This window comes from Neodiprion virginianus, chromosome 6 (genome assembly GCF_021901495.1).
Source record: "Neodiprion virginianus isolate iyNeoVirg1 chromosome 6, iyNeoVirg1.1, whole genome shotgun sequence".
Classification (NCBI taxonomy): domain Eukaryota; kingdom Metazoa; phylum Arthropoda; class Insecta; order Hymenoptera; family Diprionidae; genus Neodiprion; species Neodiprion virginianus.
Genome location: NC_060882.1, coordinates 569,329 through 591,551, shown reverse-complemented (window position 1 = coordinate 591,551; position 22,223 = coordinate 569,329). Strand labels below are relative to the sequence as shown.

General features: G+C 47.0%; 1 protein-coding gene across 3 annotated transcripts in view; it reads left to right on the top strand.

The window, feature by feature from the left end:
• Positions 1 to 22,223, top strand: part of LOC124306745 (protein O-mannosyl-transferase TMTC1-like) — a 145,513-nt gene that overhangs the window by 78,133 nt on the left and 45,157 nt on the right. For all 3 annotated transcript variants that reach the window (XM_046767703.1, XM_046767702.1, XM_046767701.1), the window contains 4 exons: positions 1,497 to 1,570; positions 8,897 to 9,028; positions 9,842 to 9,914; positions 18,061 to 18,164. In XM_046767703.1, the coding sequence (XP_046623659.1) occupies positions 1,497 to 1,570; positions 8,897 to 9,028; positions 9,842 to 9,914; positions 18,061 to 18,164 (383 nt within the window). The remainder of the gene's footprint in view (positions 1 to 1,496; positions 1,571 to 8,896; positions 9,029 to 9,841; positions 9,915 to 18,060; positions 18,165 to 22,223) is intronic.

Here is a 22,223-nt window from a genome sequence, read left to right as displayed (position 1 = left end):
AAAATGACAGGACACGTAGGTATACGCGAAAGGCGAATGCAGAGGGGTGGTGTAGTTTTTGGGGAATGCGGAGGAAGACTCGGCCGCGATTCGACCCTCGGCCCAGCTGTCCGGGGCTGAGAGGTCCTTCGGTTATCACTCACTGGTGGCCGGGCATCAATAATTCGGCAACCCCTTATCTTGTCGGCCACCTTGTTTGCCGACTGCCGAGCACACCAAGCCGGGATCCGGCTCGCCGGGCTTTCCGGGATTTCCTTCGAATAGGATCCAATTTCAATCTGTCGTCCCGTAATGCCAGACGTACGTGGCGTTATTTTAGGTCCTCCCACGCCCTCGCCTATAACCCTTTACAGGCGCCCCATACTCGAATCGTCGATACTCGTACGTGTCGGCTTTATGCACGGTGCGGAAAATTCTCGGACAAAGACCGTGACCCGCGAAATATTGCCGCGTAAAAATATGGAAGTGCGAAATTATCGGAAATTTTCCTTGATTGAGTCGACGGTTATCTCGTTGCGCCGTAACGGGAATTGAAGATTAAAAATTGATTCGAATTCGTATTCATATTCGTATTCGTATTCGTATATACTTTCTTTTTACTTTCAAACGAGTCACAAATAATCAGAATAGAGACGAAATGTGTCAGACTACAGATATTTCACTCAAATCCGATTCGCTGTACAGTGATAAAAAATCCCTTTTATATATGAGTCTGAAAAAATATATCTTGCCGAGGGGGGAAAAAGCACTTATCCGGAAATAAGAATGACTACGCTGCTATCCACCTACGTCGGAGTGATATTCGCGTAAGAGGCGCGAGACGTCGAATTGGCAGAGGTGTACAAATATAACGTACATAAGTACATGCAGATGGTTCATATTTAATGTCACGATCGATCGGGAATGTATCACGCATACGTCTGTTCAGGTTGGTTAACACCCGGGCATCTGCCGTAAGCGCTAGGAGGAAGGGCGAATAGAGGTGACTTTGGGGCGGGAAGTACCAGCTTAAAAAACGACTCTCGAGACATTTTCATCATGCGCATGTCCTTTTACACGTACCTATACAAACGCCGGCGTATACTTAGAGGAAAATCTATTTTTGTATGGAAATTTACCTGAAAATGTATCCTCGAGAAATGTGTATTACAGGTACATGTACATGTGTGCACCTGCGTACATCTCAGGGGAATTGAAAATGGAGATCTGCTTTCAATTTCTCCGACACATATATTCCTCCGCGATACATCTTCTCGCGTATACAGTCCCCCCCCCCCCCCTCCTTCTCTCCCTCCCTCTCTCTCACCGTGTCCCTCTATCTTTCTATCCAAACTGAATCCAACGGATTTTCAACGGAAGTATTTCCAATTCTAAATGCACCGTGGCTGACTTGTGACATTAAATTCCAGCCCTCGCAATTAGCCAAGGTGAAATCTGACCGAACTCATTTCTCGCACCCTCATCGATGGCTAAATTTTTCGTTATTTCTGTTCCAGGTTACCGGGATTGTCGGGAGAGCGGACGTCCTCGCCTGCATTTTCTTTCTGCTATCTTTTCTGGCCTATCACGGGTGAGTAAATTCGAAACGAACCGGAGCTACGCAGATAATTTAATAACCCATTTTCCACCGGAAAGTACGCTGCCGAAGGATTTTCCGGGGTGAGACTAGCGACTGTAGGGAAAACGCGTAGTCAATGTGGATTTATCTCCCGAGGGCCGTCAGCCTTCGAATAAAACGGATTTCCAAGTTTTGGCTATATCCATCCACCTTGTTCCTGAATAAATATTATTTACCCAAACTCGAGGGCAGCGCCAAGAAATTTTATTCAATTCTCCTTCTATCTCTATTATCCTTACTTACATTTCCTTCGCCGGACAAAAGACACGCGATACAAATCGATGTAACATTTTTTTGAAAAGCGGTAAAACCAAGGCAGTGACAAAACAGGCCACAGCACAAATAAGGATTCAAATTCATAGAAAAGTCATTTTGGAAATGATTTGCTGTTATCAGGGCGGAAAAAAAAGTTTCATGTACTTACCGGCGAATCCTCGGTCAATTTTCCTCCAGTTTCCTGACGCAGAAGACGCACAACACAGGTGACATTCACTTTCGTTTATAAAAACACTTCACACCGTCACTTGGAAGCTGGAGACTAAACAATAAGGTCGACGAAACTGACCTTGAGCAAGCCGGGCACCAAACACTCTACCGCAACTTCCCGTAACGTGTAGCCACTCGAACGAACTTTCGAACACTGTTTCAATCGCGTTGAGCCAAGTGTCGATTTTGACCGCTCGTCACGCTGGCGCAAAATCGGGGTCTCAAAGATTGTTGGCGACACTCTACTACACATATAACACACTTCCAGTCCGTACCATGGTTGCAGTTCACAGCGTGGAACAGGCTCGTTTACGGCCGTCGAATCCTCGATTTTCCGGGGTTATTTCGAGCCGACAAATTCTACCCTATCATCCTTTTGGTTTAGCCGGTGGAAATAATTACCGCAGAACGATCATATTCGCCCCTGTACCTATAACGTTACATCGCGTCATGTCGCGAGTGAGATTTCTCGGTAAGCCGAGGTCTTCTACTCAAAATGATTAAGCCAGATGGTCCATAAAACAGTCACTTCCGCGCAGGGTGACTATCCTGCAGGATCCTCGCGGATAGCGGATGAGGGTGTGAACGACTATCCGTACTCGCACTTGAAAAGTGATGGGGTTCCGTAGACGCGGGATATGAGCTACTCGACCTTTGAGCCGAGAAACGTTTTCCACGTTCGACTCTTCCGTGTACCGAGTGTATGTAAACACGGATGTATAAGCTGCCAGGGCAGAGAAGCGACGTGCGTCCGCGCGAGCCGAGCAAACGAGACTGTTTGAATTACCACAGATTTTGCGCATCAAAGCAGAGCGTATCGCCCATTCAGATGAATGGCTGCGGCTCTCGCTTATTATCGATAAGCTTATACCGCAACTTGTACTTATGAGCGGCTCCGACAAGTGTCATCGCTTAGAGTCGTTTAAGGTCATGTAGTACTCCTAACTTTACAGACGGAGCAGACTCACCCTTTTTCTCTACTTTATTCGATGAATAAAGGGACGAAAAATCGTTAAAAAAAAGTGTGATTCTTTGACTCGGGTCTTGCTTACATCGCGAGAAAATGCTACAAGTGTCGAGTGCAGTAATACTGCGACGTTTGCATTTACCTCTTTCTCCGGATACTCGTTACATTTTCACCGGGATTTATTGAAGAATGATCTTAACCGCATCGACAAAATTCTATCAACAGATTTAATTCTTCAGGGTGTTTAAATCCGTCTACTAAACGAAACACTTAATTTATTAATTTTCGCCAGATATTTTTTAATCACACATTTTTTCTCCTCGAGAGACGTGAATAAGTTTTCGGTCCGAAAAGTTGGAGGTTCTTATAAATTTCAGTCGAGTCGCACTTTTCAAGGACAATATTGGTAACTGAATATATTGTACGAAATTCATGACTCCTCTACCGAAGGCAATAAAAAGTTGGAGTTTATCTTGCGGGTCGAAAATACACGCCCAATGTTTCTTCTCGTCCGTTTTGTTGTCAAGTTTCAAATCATCGCAAGTGAGAATAACCGATTTCATTTTACGTGGTACCGCAATAAATGTACGCTTCAATTATTTTCCGCGAACAAGACCGCGAAATCTCAACGATACAACAACAAGAATAGTATAAGCGAAACGGGAAGTTAAATACGGCGGAAATATTACGTACGCAATGTCTCTGAGTAAAGGCTGAAAGGCCATAAGAGTGAACCGGGGGGTATAAAATCGTATATATTAATATTCTCAGTTACTTAGTTAATTTATCGCGCAGAGCGTACGTGTATGCCTGTACATGTATAACGTATGCGTACGTAGCTCGAAGCTGCGGCTCATGCATACCAAACAACAAACCATAAATATCTTCCCGCTATTGCCAACAGACTCTGGCAACGGAGAGCGACGAGGGGGGAGGGGAGGGGACCTAAGCCCCTCCTGGTAATTCATAATGTTGAGGCTATATTTCCGCATTTTACTCCGCTCATCGGGGAAACAATGACGGGAGTTGGGTGGGCGTAATTCGGTCACGCTAACCGTACATGAAATCGCGAATCACTTGACGGCTGATAGTCTGCAATGGTCAGGGTATAAAGAACGCGATGAACGATCCCCGGCGCAATTTAAAAGTTGGTGTAAATAACACAGGCCTGGAAAAAATATTATTTTTTTTTCAGCTGCATGAGATGCTTTTGGCAAATATTGTGTTTTCGAGTGTGCTGAATCCAAAAATTATTCCTTCCATTTCCCTTCATCGCGTACAGTATTCTCGCAAAATATAAGTCGCTTGGATAAAAAAAATTATAGCAATAATGAAAAAAAAAAGAAAACACCATCTTATATTGCTTATAAAATTAAACAAAGAATTTCTTTATGAAACGTATTTAACATTCCGTGGTCATTCTTTTCGTCTACAAAATCTTTTCTTCTTCTCTTTGATACACTTCCGAAGAGGCCTCTGCTTTCCATTTTCCATTTCCCCTGTTCGTATTTACTCTCGGGTCTCACTCTAATACATATTAAATAGAAGTAAGAAATCCCTTCTGAATAGACTTTTTAGAATCAGGAATAGGATACCAGATTTCGAATTAAACGACTGTTTTACTCCAAATGAAACTACAAGTCCGAATTCGAGAAAGAAGCTGACCGAGTATGAAGAGTACCGCCTATGAATTTTCGGCCAAACAACCTCCTCAAGAATAATAGAGCGCAGTAATTTACTAGGTTAATTATTTTGGTATAAAACTATTCATCGAGTGTGGGTCGTTATAATTATTTTTCGTTAAATATCGTTAACTATTTTCAAGGGTAAAGCCGTTTCTATCCGTCGTCTCAGGATTCTCGTATACCTATACATATAGGCTCGTTTGTTTCGTCACGGGAGGCGAACGTCCGCAGTCAGAGTACCTAGTCAGACAATTCGGGGATAAGGATGATGGATTTCTGGGGTGTGTATAATCCCGGTAAACTTGGCTTTCGGGCGTACATCAACCCAGCCGGTGGGTTGCGTCGGAGGTGAAACGCGACGTCGCGACGCCGCTGCAAGCCTGACACCTGCCAGCCCTCGAAACAACGGATCCCATTCATTCTCATGAGTGCGAAGGCGGTGTGAAAATTATAAACTAAACTAATTTACCAACCGGGTGAAACCGGGGACAGGTGACTCGAGATTTACTAAAATTCCTTCCACCCCGTTGCCGACGGATCCGGGGATTCCGTCGACGACTTTCGCACGCGTGTACAGCGCCCGGGAGCAAATATTTTAACGATAAATGGTGGCGAGCTTTTGTGAGCGATAAAATTTCATTCGCCCACCGCGGGGTAATTTTCACGGAGGGGTGAATTTCCCGCGAAACACGAGACTCGAGCGGGGGGAAAACGTCAAGTCAAACCGCAGTCTTCATATTCCTCGGGCGCCCGAGATTCCGGAGAGGGTAACTGACTCCGTGATCGACTCGAGAGTCGAAAAACGAACGGGAACACACGCCGGAAGGGTCGAGCCAAAACAAAAGCTTCCTCCAGACGGATTTGATCCTCTTACAGGCTTAACACGCAGTTCGAGATGAGGAGAAACAAATGGGACACGCGGTGCGGGATGACGGTGGAATATTAACCATCCGCTCGTTTTATTTTCACGCGTATACGGGTACGAAAAGCGAAAGGGAGAAGGAAGCAGGGGGGAGGAAAAGAGCACATGAATATTTTCAGGAATAAGTAAGCGGTCGGAGCCAGGGAATAAGGCAGCCGGAGCTCGAGCGGTCGCCGAGGCAAATGAGGGAAGTTGAGAAAAACAGCTCCTTCTGTCCCTCTCTCTTCCTCCCTCCCTCTCGCTCTCTCTCTCACTCTCCTTCTCCCCCCTTCCTCGCCGACGCGCGCGCTCTGAGTAATGGCAGAAGCAAAGAGAAGTGTGTCAACCGTCGTACTTTCGAGTGATGAATCGCGCCGCCTCCGACGCCCCCGGAGGTGGGAAGGTGCCAAGAGACGTTCAGTGCCTCAACGCCGGAAATTCAACGAGTCTATCTAGTATTTCATCCTCTTTGTACCTGCCTTTCCTCCCTAATATTCCCCTCGGGGCGACCTGCAGAAGAGCTACCGACATTTACTTACAAATTTACTTATTTACATAGTAAAGTTCGAACTCCGGCACTGCCATGCCGCTGGGCTATATAATTAATGGAGAAACACGCGCCTGCCCTGGCTTAGTTATAGTTTACATGGTGCCGTTTCTTGCTCGGTACCGCCGGAAAATTGTTAAGAAACCGAGGGAATTTCAATTTGATAGTTGGTAAATTTTCGTAAACGAATCGATGGATCCTGAGTTCGTGGAAGAATATACCAAGGGATAGGGTCGAAGTTCCGAATTTGAAAAGCTCCGAAAGCGCTTAATTCCGAATTATCTAGTGGCGGAACGTGAAGTAAAGAAATTTGGCGCTTTCGGAAGTTTTCAAATTCGGGATTTCAACCCCGCCCCGAGTTCCAATTGGATTAAAATCTTATCCGGGCCCAATTTAGGGGCTGTTCAGTACCCGCAGAGCAAAGGGAGACTTGACCGTTGAAATTGATCGCCCACCGTCACTTGCGGTATTTTAGCTTGTTACTACGAGAATGACGCCTTGGAGGTAATCCGCGCTGCTTTATGGGGGCAGCTTTTCTCCCCGCCCAGGCCTCGCTTCGCGCTTTGGTCATAAACAGTAATTAGCCCGACACGAGCGACGGGGCGCAAGTGGCGCCCGAGTAACTCGCCCACGGCTTACATTTATATTCTTATTATTATAACTAACGAAAGCGGCGATGAGCGATGGAGAAATCGATGACCTTCGAGGGAAAATTGACAAAAAGTTATCGATCGCATTGGGCGTGATTCCCTCGGGCGGACCGACGCGTCCCATAAATCCAAATCATCGCTGATTAAGGGTTGTGTTATGCGATAATACGAACGGGGCAGCACGTGTGTCGGTCCCCCGATTATTGTTATTATCATATATCCTACAATTAGCGATGAGGCGCGAAGCCGGCGTCCCTTTATCCCTTTGCCACCTAACTCGCAAGCGAATTCGACCCTTGAAACAAACTTCCGGAAAGAGGAGCTGCCGCATCCACACTTTCCCCGATCCTCCGGGGACACGCAATCCCTCCCCTCCCCGAACCACGGCCTGTGACAGGTGCGATGACTAACGTAGATTGATGCGCGGCATCCTCATTTGCTAAAACAGGTTATACCTTAACGAAACTTGGGCCAGTCCCCCTCCCATTTTTCCCCGGTTGATAACCCCGCCCCGCAAGCTCGCATCAGGCAATAATTTAATTGAACGAAGTGCGTTGGTGCGAACAATTTACCGGTTAATTGTTATTAATCACTCGCGCGAAATTCCGTATGATCGGGGAAATTCTCGTCGGTTCTTTACGTGATAATAATTTACCCCTTGTAATAAAGTTTCGGGGAGAAAGCTCGGAACTTTGGAGCTCAAGTAGAAATCGATCAGGTATTTCCCGTACCGAAATCATATTACACGGGGGGGGGGGGAGGGGGGGGGGGGGGGTGACGATATTATGCGTGGTAGGTATACACGCGAACTCTTCAAGGTATGCGTTACTTATTCGAAGGAGGTCGAAAGCTATCGGCACAGCTGGTGACTGTAAGTTCGTCGAACTTGTTACGGGAGCGGGTTGTATATGGGCGTGATGGTATCCGGTGAAAATTCTCGGCACGAGACCGAACATAACGAAGAGATATACACGGAGACACGGAAATTACCCTCTATTACTTATTTACATTCGAGATAAGGGAATGAGATTGCCCCCAGCCCTGTAATACTCGCATAAAAGATGGTCGAGTCATTTTTCCAGATTATTCCCCCGGCTTTCCTGCCACGCCGTAGCCGGGATCTCTTCTCGGAAACACCCCACAAAAGGACCACCCTCCCCGCTTCTCCACCTACTTTATCCCCGCGTCTCGCGGATTTCAACAGTTCGCTCTCTTTTCTCCAGATATTTCTTCTCCTCTCTTCCCTCGCTTTTCTACGGCTTCTCTTAAACTCCTTTCGCAGGGGGGGATGAAAAGAGCGCCGAGGAAACAGGCGGACAAGAATTCTGGTAATTATTGTCGGGATGTACGTCCCGATTGTGTCAGAAGAATACTCATCGTCAGTTTTAATATATTCGGCTAAACTTGCATCGCTGCAATTTCCTCCCCCTCCCTCCCGCCTTTTAACACCTCGAGGGTGTCTATTCCGAATTTGCTACTTCACGCTTTTAATTGCACCGCGCTTTCTTACGAATAAATGATGCTGACGCTTCTGTAGAATAGGTTCAGCCGGGACTAAACACGATTGAGTGAATCTTAATTCTCGTTTTTATACAATCATCGTACCACTTTAAAGACAGTGGCGAACTGAAATTGGGTCTTTATTATGTCCAGCAGACTACGAAATTACGCTGAACTTGATCTTATTTTCGAATCTGACAATTACGATAACGACTTTTTCTCGCCATTGATACGTGGGGTCGAATTTAAGGCTTGGTGCGGAATTTCACTTTGTTTTTGAAGGAGAAATGAACATTGGTCGACGGCGTCGCTGCCAATAATCGATATCACACTTTGTGACAGCCTGCAGTGTATAATTTTTGTGTAAAAGATAAAAATTTATCCGCAAGCCTATCATTTTCCGTCCAAATTGACACGCGATACCGTTGCTCGATGGTTCAACCCGAACTTGGGCAAACAGGAAATCGATACCGGTGAATATTTTGTTTCGCGTAAACATTTTCCCGCAATAAACTTTTCACGTTTATTGGTTTCTGTTTCAGTCAACAAACGGCCCACGTCTGGAGCAGCGTGGGACTCGGCGCTTTGTCGATGCTTGCGAAGGAGACCGGAGTCACGGTGCTTGTCCTCAATCTCCTCTACGACCTCTGTCGATCCTGGCACTCGATAAAAAGGTGAGACGATACTTTTCCGTTTTGCTTCGCATCTCACGCGTCAAAATTCCGCTGTCAGGATCCCCAGATTTTACTGATTTTATCTCCGACGAATCCGACCTCTATCGATCCTGCTTCGACCATCGGCGAAAAAAGAAAGAAAAAGCGAGGAGAACCGTGAATAACGGGGGCCGGTTGGTAATTCGCGAGCGATTTCTTGCCGGCCGCAAGAAGTCTTTGACTCGGTAGCCACACGCTGTTATTGTGGGTGTGACAGGCGGCATGCGACTGCAGAAAAACGAGCCGCTCGACTTGCCCGATTTGCAAATTGGTCCAAGGCCTCCGTTGCACGTCGAGTTCCTGTGCTTCGTCGTTCTCGTTACGCGGAGATGCGAAGGTGTGCATTTTGACGAAGGTATCGCACGCGCGTATCGATGAATGGCGTTGAATCGCTATCCGCAGGGATGATTGACGAAATCAATCATGATTATCGCGGCTACGATTTTATTCCAAATTTTTATCACACCCCGTGTATATGTACATATGTACATGTATTACACACACGTATATGTAAAGTATAAATCTCTCTCGCGATTGAATCCTTCTTTCTCGACGCTGCTCTGCAGAACGACGTATTTTATTTTAATTTCAATCGTCCCGAATTACGATCCATTCGGCAATAAATTCCTCTCAGCTATCCGGCAGATATCGCCTCAGGCTGTTAGGGGGAATTAGTAACGCTACGTTAAGTCCGCCTGATACTAAAACGGCGAGTGCGTAATATGTATTCGAAATCCCGGATCTGAAATATTGATAAATTTTTCTCGTTCACAGGTCGCTACTCGAGGCGCGGTGGAACGACGAATCGAGAAATTTCTCACGGCGAGCCGCGGCTCTTCTCGTATCGGTGAGTATATCCATGCATTCGTCATCCTCGCCTCTACATACCCGAGTATAAAAATCAAATTTAAGAGACGCCGAGGCTTTTTGACGCCCCCGAAACGCCCCTGAAACGCCCCCGCGGTATAATCCTCGAGGTTTTTTTGCCACTCGAGAATTTGGGAAAGGGGTTATCGGATCAGGCTTTATAACCGCACTCGATCCGCCGGAGACGCTGTGGAAATTTTCGCCACTGCAGCATCGCCGCGACGCCTGCTGCAGGGACGAAGTTTTTTGCTTACGGGGAGAAACAGACGCTCGTTGAAGGCGAGGATGCTCTTCTAAACCGGCGCCGAGAGTTCCTAAGACGCTTTTTCACCCCTTCAGCTCTTAATCGCTCTTTTCCCTTCCTTTTCCATCCTTTTCCTTCTCTCTTTTCGCTCCTGGGACAAGCGCTACGTGTCGCCTAAATAATTATTTCGCGCGTCACGTTCGCTCGGAATTCGCCCGCGAATTATTACCTTCCGATTGACGTTCACCTTGATAATTTAGAGAACGCTATGGATCCCGCTCCCCAATTATAATAAAATAATAATTATAATAATTGTATCGAATCGAAGAAGACGGACGTGATTCAAGGTTGCGTAATACCGTATATTATATTGAAACTTGTTACAGCTGTATCACCGATGAATACGCCATAAAATATAAATGAAAACTGTAGCTCACCGTTGATCGAATGATTTTCGGATGGCGTGTGATTTCGATTCTGTTTGTTTCGAATTTCCTGTGTTATTTTGTGTACCGTGCGCAGCGTACGAGCGCTTTTTCAGTTTAGCTCGTGATGAAAAAAGTTTAATCTGCAGCCGGCATGAAATACAGTGGATTCAACCGGTATTTCAATTGCAACTTGCGCTGATAGTTGGACTAAATCAGGTCACCAAATTGGAAATTTTTTATTCAACGCTGTTGAAATTCATTTCGTCTCGTTGTTTCTTTTTTTGTTTTTATTTTTATTCGTCAACGAATTTCCGAAATTTTAGCGATCAGAAAAAGAGGTGGTTAAAATTCGATCGACGATGAAAGAGCGGTATGAAAAAATGGAAACCGAGCGGCTGTACAAGCTTCAAAGCACTTTGCCTTGAAGCCAGTCGCTATTCGCGTGGTGCATATTATAGTCGCCGGTATCTGGCCTTAATTGAATCTAGTGGATGTACAGGGTTGCCTTTCGGGAGTTTTGCTGGAAGTTGGTGGAACGAGAAGAGGAGGGAGGGAGAGGCGATGGGTTCGGGACAGGGGTTGAAAAGGGGGTTTGAAACACGTACGGAAATACGTGCGAGGCGAGGGGTGGCGGTATAATAACCGTAGAGTTACGAGGGTTTTATACGTACCCACACACCTAGTGGATTCCGCAAACATTTTTACAGCAACACGACACTCGAGGGATCAAAACGCGTTACGCACTGACCGTGTAACAGTTTTAAATTTCCTTTAGGAACAGCAGGCATGACTGATAACTTTTAGCGGACCTGAAAGGGTTCCCGAACACGACCTCTAATTAACCCTAACGATCTTCGTCGTACCCATCCTTGTATGTATATACACGCGCTTCCGGTTCCGAACCACCGAAATACGTACCTTGTTTAATATCTACCTTGAGTAATGCTACCGGGAGAAGTGATCAGATATTTCATGGAATAGACCTTATATTGAAACGATATAAAACATCGAATTTCAACGATTTTTAATGACGAGAGCGGGCCGGTTTGTACGTCGAATCAACAGCGCGACTCAATCTCGATTCAATTTCTTGGTCAAGAACATTTTCCTCCTCTCTTTTGGCAACATTATTCGCAAAAAAAAAAAATACTGTGAGTACACGGAGGGTAGGAATTATTGTGATATCGGTATCAAATGTACACGCGGTTCAAAGGTCGAGTGCAGGCGATCGTTGCTGAACAAGAATAACGTGACGTCACTATTTTGTGCTTGTCACACTTCCCGCCCAACCACTCATTCGTATTGTCTAGACATTATACTTTACTTAAACTTCAGGTCAGCTGTTTTTTGATCAGGCAATATCTTGCGAAAATAATGACAATAAGTAGGATAATTTCGAGGCAGGAAACGGATAGAGGAGAAAACGTTTCTGGCCGAATCTCACGCGTTAACATACCAAGAATTTTGGGGTGTCTACACACATTTATGCAACGCCAGGATTTTATTCGGGGGAATAATTTCGCAGGTTGAATATCTTGAAGGCGTGTTTTGCGATATTGGAACATTGCCACGTCTCGCGCAGGGGGTAACAGGGAAACGGAAACGGAAACGGAAACGCGGTTGAAGCTTGCGGAAGGGGGTGAAAGAAAAAAGAAAAAAACGAGAATAGAAAAATGCGAAAAGGAGAAGACCGTCGTGGGAGAAGGAGCTTCCCTTACTATACCCACCGAGTTCCGCTCACAGACAAATCATTACGATTCAGCGATCTCTGTATAAATATCTTGCAGATACGCTAGCTAGCCTCACGATTTATGCCCTCGTCGATCGGGCGATGATCCTTATTGTTGCACACGAGTCGTAAGTAATTAACTTACAATAGCAAACGCCAACGAGCTTTGATTGTCAGGAAAATTCTAGTATAACCGTAAACTTTGAAAAATTTGCGAATACTGGAGCGGGGTGGAAAATCCGGAATTAAAAAGTTCCCATTATGCTAAATTTCGAAATTTTTGGTGGCGAATCTTTCACTCAAAAATCTGAAACATTGAAATTCCGAGTGATCAAAGAGTTTTAGTTCCGTGAATTTCAGGCTTGGTGAAATTTCACTACTTTGATCGTTCTTTGTTCTGAATTTTCGGTATTTTGAGATTGCGATCCTATTCGTTTTGATTTTCGGTTTTACTGATTCACTTGCACCCACTCGTGGAGTAAACTACGCTGTTTGAGTATATTTTGATTTTCGGAATTTTACTCCGTCGAAACTTTACTTATCGGAACTTTGCTCTACCGTAACTTGAATTTTCGGAACTTTGAGCCGTCGATCGTTTCCGACCATTCGAAACATTGTTGTTTCTCCAAAGTTTGATTCCTTTACTTCAAGCTTTGCCAGCGAATAATTCGGAATTAGGCGCTTTCGGAACTCTTTTCAAATTCGGAGCGTCAACTCCGCCCCTGAACGAGCAATTCCGCCGATATGTTTGACTGGAAGAAGAAGCTTGCAACGTTCGCAGTCCAGTCAGCTTTAACACAAAGACGAGAATAGTGGAATCGAATCAAGCCGCGGGTTTCACAGTTCGCGGTTGTGCCTCGCAAGACGAAATCCTGTTAAGGATGACTGCATCGTTGGAGGGAAGCCCTTTCGGACTGTCGGATTCCGGTTGTAACAAGGGATCGGTGCAGCGATGCATAATCACGGAATTATTCTTAGCACCAGGCTGAGTCACGCTGCTGCTTCTGCACCCGCTAATTTTTACACCCTAGGACAAAGTAAATCCTCCGTCCCGCTCAGACGAATGTTGCAGCGCGCAAGGTGGCAGGGTTGCTTAATTCGCGGTGTCAGCCCGACCCTCGGACAGGGTCCGGTCCAAGTTCTGACCGGCCTACCTGTCGGCCAGGGAAGCAAATTAAGCGAGCCTCAGTCATCGAGTTTATGGCGACAAATTAATTTAGACGGCTTCGGCCCTAAGCAGTGTTTATCGCGACGTAGATTAAATTTCCCTCCGCGAGCCGTGGCCGAGCGGCGCGAATTGAATGCGCAAAAGCTTAATTGAAAAGGACGGACGCCCCAGACATACATATGCTGCAATTGGCCTTTCTCCCAATTATCCTCGTTCGATGTTTTACGTGCGATACGCGATGGATACGCGGCACGGAAAAGCCGCGGCGTTGAGACGAGTCCAGCGACCTGCAGTCAGTCAACGCGCAGGCATGCAGTTATATAATTAATGGCCAATTATTATCAGACCGCATTCGAACGGCAGCGAGCGTTGAATGCAACCGAATAATTGAACGAGTGAATAGAAAAGGGGTAGGAAATTTCTGCGGACCGGTTATTTGGCAATTATTTCTGACGCTCCCGTCATTCGTACGATTTCGCAAAATTTTGCACATTCGCGTGCGGCTTGATATTTTCATCATATCGACAAGCCGTCACGCGTGTCACGTGTGTTTCGTAACCTTGGCCGAAAAAAAACCCGGCGGACGTCACGAGACCGGACTTGACTAATGAAGAGATTTGTTAAAACCCCGTGACGGGCGTATTTCTCGGGGCTTTGACGGCGACACGATCCATCTACTTCATTAAATCCCCTGCTAGTAACCCGTCGTTACATCAAGCCTGGTCACGAGGATTGAAAACTGGCATCTGCTTAATCGCAAAAATCGTCGACTGATCAATTTTCCATAAATTCTTCGAGGCCGGACAGTAAAATTAATAGGGGCGTGACCAGACTGAGATAACCTGGGAAATACCCCAAGATAAGCGGTAAAAAGTAAAGTCGCAATATTTCATACGGATGGATAATTGTGATATTTCGCTCTTTCGTTTTCGTACTAATTTTTTTTCATGTGTATTCCGCAAGTGTGGTTATAGTTCATTAGAGGAGGCTCCAAAAAAAATATGTTCCATTATTCGTCCAGGGAGCTGAATTTCCACCCTAGACCCGGGACCCGTAGACGCCTAGTCACGCCGCTGGTTACATACCTATAATATGTAGAGACGAGCGAAAGCCGCGCGATGGTTCTCAAGTGCCTTCGTACGGTTCTTCTGTTGCCTTCGCGCCGCGGCTGTTCAAAGCACGTTTCTCTCGTATACTTATATTCTCTACCGAATGGTCGGAGTGCTAGAAATTTACGAGAAAACTTTCCGCGCTCGTTCCTAGACCGCTTTAAGCTCGTCGCGCGCCAGGTTATGGCCTCGACCAAGTTGCTAGAAACTGCCCGGCTGACCGCCGACCTGCGGTCGAAAAGTTTCCGATAACCGCGGGTCGTCTCGGTGAGCAAAAACAGGACTACACGGTGTTTGTAAATAATTCGTATACGCCGGGCGTAATTATTAAGGTACAAGGTGAATTATTATTAGGGTATTTCTCGAGTTGGCTGCCCGTGTACAAGTCGGCTTGCACCGCGGTAAATGCAACCCCTTTAAAAATCCGGGTCATTACGTGCAGCTCCTGTTAACACTCGGGCTCGAGATTAACGGGGACGAGAAATAGCGAGGTAGGTACGTACAAGCTGTGACGTGCTTACAATTAGGGGCAGGTACCGCACGAGGCGAATTCACAATGGACGAAGGGTGGTAAAATAGCGACGAAGAAGCGTCGAGGCGTCGGTTCGTCGGCGCAACACGACCGGGAATGATCGTGGTGGAGACGCGGCCGAGCAGTGTAAGGCACGTGCCAATTTATGCCGGGAACGAAGGCAACACGGATCTCCTCATCTCCATTTTTTATCCCTTAGTTGCCACGTGTTAAAATCTGCCCGGGACCTTTTCGAAAGCTACTTAATTATAGATATTGCGAGAATTAGTTACGGTCGGAACGGTCGTCAAGTCTCGATTCGACTAGGTAATCAAATACCGACGGAGGATCAGCTACGCGGAAAAAGAGATCGTCGAGTTGAGTTGGATCGTCAAAAGTCGTTGATTTTGTTTCTTTTCATCGGGCTACGAGGTCGTGAAAATTCAGAATTCGGGCCTCGGCTCACTTACTCTTAATCAATTTACGGGGCAATATTCAGCACTGATTCCGCTCAAACTTCGGGCACTTTCGCTCTGTTTATGATTATGGATAGAGCAAAACCGGTTCCCCCAGCCATATTGCAGAGCAAAACGGTAGTCGTTTAGCCTCGTGAAACACATCGATATTGCTCCGCGAGGGTTGAATAACGTGGTGCTTAACAAATTATGCGGGAAATCGCGGCAATATTTTTGCAGACGCATCTTCGGGTGACGCGATGATTCCCGTGAACGCGCTCGCGTCTAAACATCCCCCTCCGATTTTCCAACAGGCGTTGTGTTTATTTATTTATTCGTTCATTTACTCGAAGCTGTTGAATGCTCGTCGCGAGGAGAGAATGGTAAAATCCGGTGTATATTGTATTATTATTGTCATGCCAGCAAGATAATACGAATTTGTCACTTCCATTTTACCCTGTAAAAAATCTCACATGAGTGAAAAAAAGATACCAGACAAATGCCGAGCTTCTACTCGATCGGATCGGTGTATTTCTTTCACCACCGATTATCGACTCGCAGATTTTTCCTTTCAATCACCGGTTCGCGGTTGTGCGAAAACGGAAGGTGCCTCGATTCTCTCCTCTCTGATCCACCCTGTAGGCTGCGCACACACACCCACACACGAACCGAATCTGAATCGCGAGACTGCCCGAGCTATTCAGAGAACGAGGGGTAGCGGAAGATCATAAGATATTTACCAAAATTGAATTTCCGGCTTGGTGACTATATTATTCACCCTTCGGGACGGGCGCCCGGCTCTCGGCATAATGCGGAGTGACCCCAGGAGCCGGTGACCGCTGGAAGTCCGGGACCTGGATCTTCGCGGCCGTGTGCGCGTATATCTATATAAGTCGACTAGCTTCTCCTGACGGAGTTTCACCGCAACTTAAATCCTCCGAAGTTGTGAATTGCCCGGATTCGCAGATATTGTCCGGCCGACCCTCGAGGTGTCGAACCGCTGCTGCGGACGCAGAAGTCGAATTATTGGGTTACTGAGGTCCGAGGGAACGTGACGGAAATATGACGGCGGTCAGGATCTTGATACACCCCGCAGGACGGCGGCGAAGAAGCGCCAGCTTCGTCAAGGAGACCCTCTAATTCAACCCCGCGATCCGAACCTCGACCGAATCCCGTTGGCGAACTTCTGATTAGTCTCGATGGGAGGAAAAAGCGAGCATCCGCCGGACGTGACCTTGTATAAAATTCCGGCGAGAGCTTCGCCCGGGGTTTCACTTTGCTCCTCCGCGAATTACAGGTAATCATTTTTCAGCCTTTTCTACACCCGATACGGTTGCTTCGTTAGTTCGAAGTCCGAATCCCGGGTCTCGTTCGTACTTTGGGAATCGGTGCTTGCAGCTTTGTCACGGCGGAGAGAAAACCGCGGGGGGAAATTTCTCGCGACAACGTTACTTACCCTCGTGCGATGGATCAAATGACGAAAGGTATTTCATGCGAATTTTCACCGAACCTTTACAACGCGTTTTATTATCCCTTATTTTCACCCCGCTTTGTTCCCTTTCGTTCGATATTTACCGACTCATATTCGCATCGCCGTACCGTAGAGTTAAAATCAAATTACCTCATCCAATAGGCGCCGTGCACCGTGAGCTTTTATGGAAGTCCAGTCGATTGTCGCAAGGCCGGCTTACGAGTGTTTACCGCCGATCGAAGTCTCATACGACCCGAGTTGACGTCGCAGCTTTGGTTTTGCCGTCGGATAACAGGATGGCCCCGCACTTGGAAAACCTGGAATTGTCAGAGAATTTTTTATTTGGTCGTGGAAAAAACTAAAAACGTTAGTTTTTGATCATGGAAATTAGAAATGATTTTTTAAGGCGAAGAGTTTGCCTTTTCTCACCGAGAAACCAAATTGGTTTGAACTGATCTTTTGTACATAATATTTGTCTTCAATCCGAATTGAGTGTTAACCGAACATAGAGTCATGTCAGGGAAAATTGAGTTTTAAGCCATGGAAAACCTGTAAATGTGATGGGATTTTTTTTTCCACAAATTTATGGCCGCCCTGATTAAATTTACCTCGCCAATACCATGGTCGGAGAAAAATTGAAGGAAAGTCGACTGCAGTTGTGTGGAAATAGTAGTTCTGGATTAGACGCGGTTTACTCTTTTCGTCGATTCTTCTCATGGAGCAGGCATCTCAGCATATTCTGCTTTTTGTTTTTATTTTGTTTCATTCCCACTCATCCGGAGACTCCCAGGGACGGGAAGTTTGTTATACTGCATCTGTTTCTTCGGGGAAATAGCTTCGGCCGGTTCTTCCATTGCGTACAGATGTACCAGGGTCATTCGGAGGGGGGTGAATGGGAAGCGGAAAACGGGAAAACATGCGCAAAGTCTCGTTACGTCGAGGGCCATCAGAGAGCCGACATACACGCGCCGGACTCGGGCAATTTTCTAACTTTTCTACTTTTATTTCCAGTTCGGAGTTCTCCTGGTGGTGAGACTCGCCCTCCTCCACGGTTCCCTGCCAAAGTTCTCACCCCCGGACAACCCGGCGGCCTTTCATCCGTGCCTACACGTCAGGTAAGTCGTTTCAACTTTCACAATATAATGCCCGTGTGTATCATCGCACGATATTATCGGCATTCAAAGCGCGTGACGCAAGCTGAGAAAGTATGACTGTGAGTTCTGCGAATAAAAATCAAAAGGAAACAACATCTGGCTCATTAATTTCCCTCCATTTCATTCCCCTAACTCGACTTTCACCGAGCGAGTTTCGGGCGGCTTTAGTCCTTGAAGACAAGCCGCGAATTTAAACCGAGTCTCGAGGGGGTTGGGGGTGGGGGAGGTGGAATCGCGGGCGTGGACGAGACGTCTGCCATGCAGCCCGCCCCTCGAACTTGTGTTTTTAACAGTTTCGCTGGCCTTATTTTCCCCGGCGTTCGTGATCAGCATCGGCGGAATTTAACCCAGCCTCGCCGCGACGGAAGCAAATTGGTACCTTTGGGGCGGATTGACATTGGAATCGTGGTCTGAAAGCCAAGAGTTGCGGTTAAACGCCGGGACGCGTATCGACGCAGGAATGAAGCGAATAGCTTCTGTTATACAGGCAGATGCGCGCCTGTTTCGACGAGCGATTTCCAGCCGCGGGGTGTCGGCTTGTATATGTACAGAGTGGAACGAATTCGATTCGAAAAACGCCGGGGGGATTGCCTCTCGAAATATTCGACCCGACTCGATATTTGACGAGTTTATTCCCTCGTCGACAGTCGATTTGACGCGCGGCGGTGAAGAAATTCTCGTCAAATTTTCAACGGCGGATCTTCTCTGCCGGTTATTTGCTTCAAATGACGCGAGGATACTCGAAATGTCAGGAGGCTCAAGTGTCAGCTCCAACCTCGAACTACGACGCGAAGGCGCGAGCGTTCGGAATTCGCGATAAGCGTGGTGGTGGTTCTTTGGCCCTCGACGCGACGCGCCTCCCCGGGGAGCCTCTATCCTGTCGCGTGCAAGGACGAGCCGTGTGATCCTTCTCGCGTTTGTCGCCCCCGCGTGCTCGACACGTCGATACGTCGATAACGCTTCTCCCGAACAACCTTCGCCTTCGCCCTCGACGACGACGACGACGACCGGAGATGTTTCCCCGTCCGACATTCGCGCCTCGAGGACCCTTAATGTAGGTACATATTTTATCAAACTTCACCAACTTCCCGACTAGTTTCCACCCCCGTTCTCCGCCCTCCGCGGACGCCGTCGCGCCGGCACGGTCAGGTCTTACGTTATACCTGCACTTTGTATCGATGGGCGAATTGGAAGCAAGCCCAAGTCCTTCAGCCTCGTCCTGAAACTTGGCCCCGGTCCCAGCTGCGGCATTGGAATGTGAAATGCGCGGTGTATCCGGTGCGGAGAAAACCACGCGTGCTTGACGCCCGGGGCTAAAGAAATCACCCACTTTTGGCCTGGATATCCGGTGATTTTTGGTACGGAGATGAAATTTTTTTGGAACTGAATTCGCCGGTTAGTTGCCAGAGTTTTGTAATCTGACGCTGCTACGCGTACGCCTCGAAAAATCTCGCAGCGTGCTTGGGCGGTTTTAAAGCTGATCGAATCGATCCGCGCGGGCTAAAAGAACGGCCAAGTTAACCCGCAGGGTGTCACGGGAAGAGCCTTTTTGTACATATTTTCTTCCGCCAACTTCTCACTCTCTTCCTCAACTTCGTTCGGGAGGGGTGCAGGGTTGTATTCAGCTGTGAGAACTACTTTGGTAATCAACGTCAGCGGGTTGAGCTGCTCGGGTTGGGGACGTGAACTTTGAACGTGCGTCTCGGGCTGAAACGGGTATAAACACTCCATATAGTCGCTTGATTTGGGAATTATTACGAGACCACTAAACGTTGGTGATGTGCCGAAAGCGGGTTTCAGCGGTTCCTGAACACCGGATGAGAGGGGTGGGGCGTGTCAAAGGGGTCGAAACGGAAACCCCGGAGCTGAGAATCGTTCGAGGGAAAATCATATCGCACAGTTGGAACGGCGAGTTTTTTTAGCTTGATGAAGCCCCCGAGCTTTGATGATTATTTGACAGTAATCGCGAAGCACGATGGAAAACGCGCTAATTATCTTTTCTCTCCGAGGCGATGGAGAATTACTGTTTCGTGCGAAGAGCGACTTGCCCGGATTTGCCAAATTTCGGTATACGCGGGATTTTTCGAAACCATTAGACTAATCAACGAAAAAGCTCAGATCTTCGAATTCACCGGGTTCAAATTACTGCGTGGTAAGCTCGCTAGGTGAAAATTACAGGGATCAAATCAGCCTCGTGTCAGCTCATCCCTCGCGTAATTATTGTAGCTGATTCTTCAATGTCACATTCTCGTATATTCTCGCGATAAGAAATTACAGGGAATAAGGTGGACATTTTTGTCCATGACGTGCGTCCCGCCGAGTTTCGTACATAATGTACAAGGCCCCCGAGTTTTTCATTAGCAAAATTAAAGCACCGCGCCTGATATTGAAAGCGTTTCCTCCATGGAAGCCGAAGCGTCTCAACACCCTACGTTTCAAGTTTTCCATCGCCTGACAATAACGCGGGAGCGACAAATAACGCCGGAATCCAGGTCACGTTTAGCGAACGTCTAGAATTTGAAATAATTGTCGAGTATTCTCATCCCGTTTCCAAGATAGAAGCCGGACGGAAAGCTCACTCCAAATTTAATGTTAAAACTCCCGCAGTGGAGAGAGCCGCCAGAATTAGACGAATAACTGACAAGTTATTCCTGGTTTTCGCACGATGAGGCTGATATACTTCCGAGGGATTATCCCACCGAGACGAATGCTACGTTCGCTCTCGGCAGCTTTGAATAAAACCAAGCAGGACTTTTCGACGGTGCAAAAATGTCATCCGGAATAATAAATTCTTCCCTCCAGTACTCGTCTACTTTCATTCCATTTTTTGCCAGTATCGAACAATTCAACTTTAAAAGAGTGCTGCTGGCTAGACCCACTTAAATATGATACCCTTCCAGCTTTCGTCCCCGTATCAAATAGCATTTGAAGTCCGAAAGACAGCGATGGAAATCCGAGTCTCAGTTAAAGTACGCGTAAATTTTATTTCAAACTTTTACAGAGATTGCGTCGTTCAGTCTTCAAAGAAAAGAATTCCCAGTGAAAGCTAAAAGATTGGCAATCCTCGCTACAACATCGCTAAATTTACTCCGACCGCAAGAGCCGAATGACGAATCGTATTGTAATAATCATTCCTTCCAATTAACCGGCGCATGTCGCACTGGTAATAACCGAGTTTTTTAGGGTCAAGAGCCCCCCCACTCAGCAGCCATGCAGAATTTAGAGTCAGTTGTTCCGAGCCGTCATCGGTCTGACCCTCTGTCGGACGAAAATAATTAGTGAAACCAGCAACAACGGGGCTGCTGATGAAGCCGAGGGAATGATAAGAGCGACCCACGTGGCGACAGAATGTCCAATTAGTCTCCATCGCCCAGAGGTTAGGGTGTGAGAGGAGCCCGGGAACAGGGCTCAGACCTGAGAGAGAGAGAGAGCGCCGCCGGCGTCTTGGCCTCGGTGCATACCGAGCACCATTGGCTTTTCGTCTTTCCTTACCGCACGACAAGCCCACTCAACACTCACGACGGAAGTTACCCGCCAACCTCGGGCTCTTCACGTTGGCTAGAGCCAGACGCCAAAGTCGAGGAGCATTGCGATGCAGGCGGTTGACCGTTCGGCAGGTTTAGAAAAACCTGGTCACTGCCCAGCTGCGCACTCTTGGGAACCCGGAAGACTATCGTTTGATCGTGTGTGGGTGTGTTTTTCTTCCAGAAGCTGTAGAAAAACTTACCGCGGACATTTACATACGCTTAACTCCCGAAAAATACACCGTCAGCTACTAGAATTTTTCCGTCGGCCGACTGCATTATCTCGAATTCATCGACGGCCATTTTCATTCTGGCGTTCCTTTATCCTGCTGGAAACTAGCGAGCTCGCTCTGAATTTATCTCAGCGAATTACAACCATTGGCTAGACTCTGTAGAGTTTTCATCTCGCCATTGATCCTGATACACCGTGTTATTGGCCCCGACTACCTCATTAATCGAGTCGTACATCGGATTTGCCTCTGATTTGGATGATCCA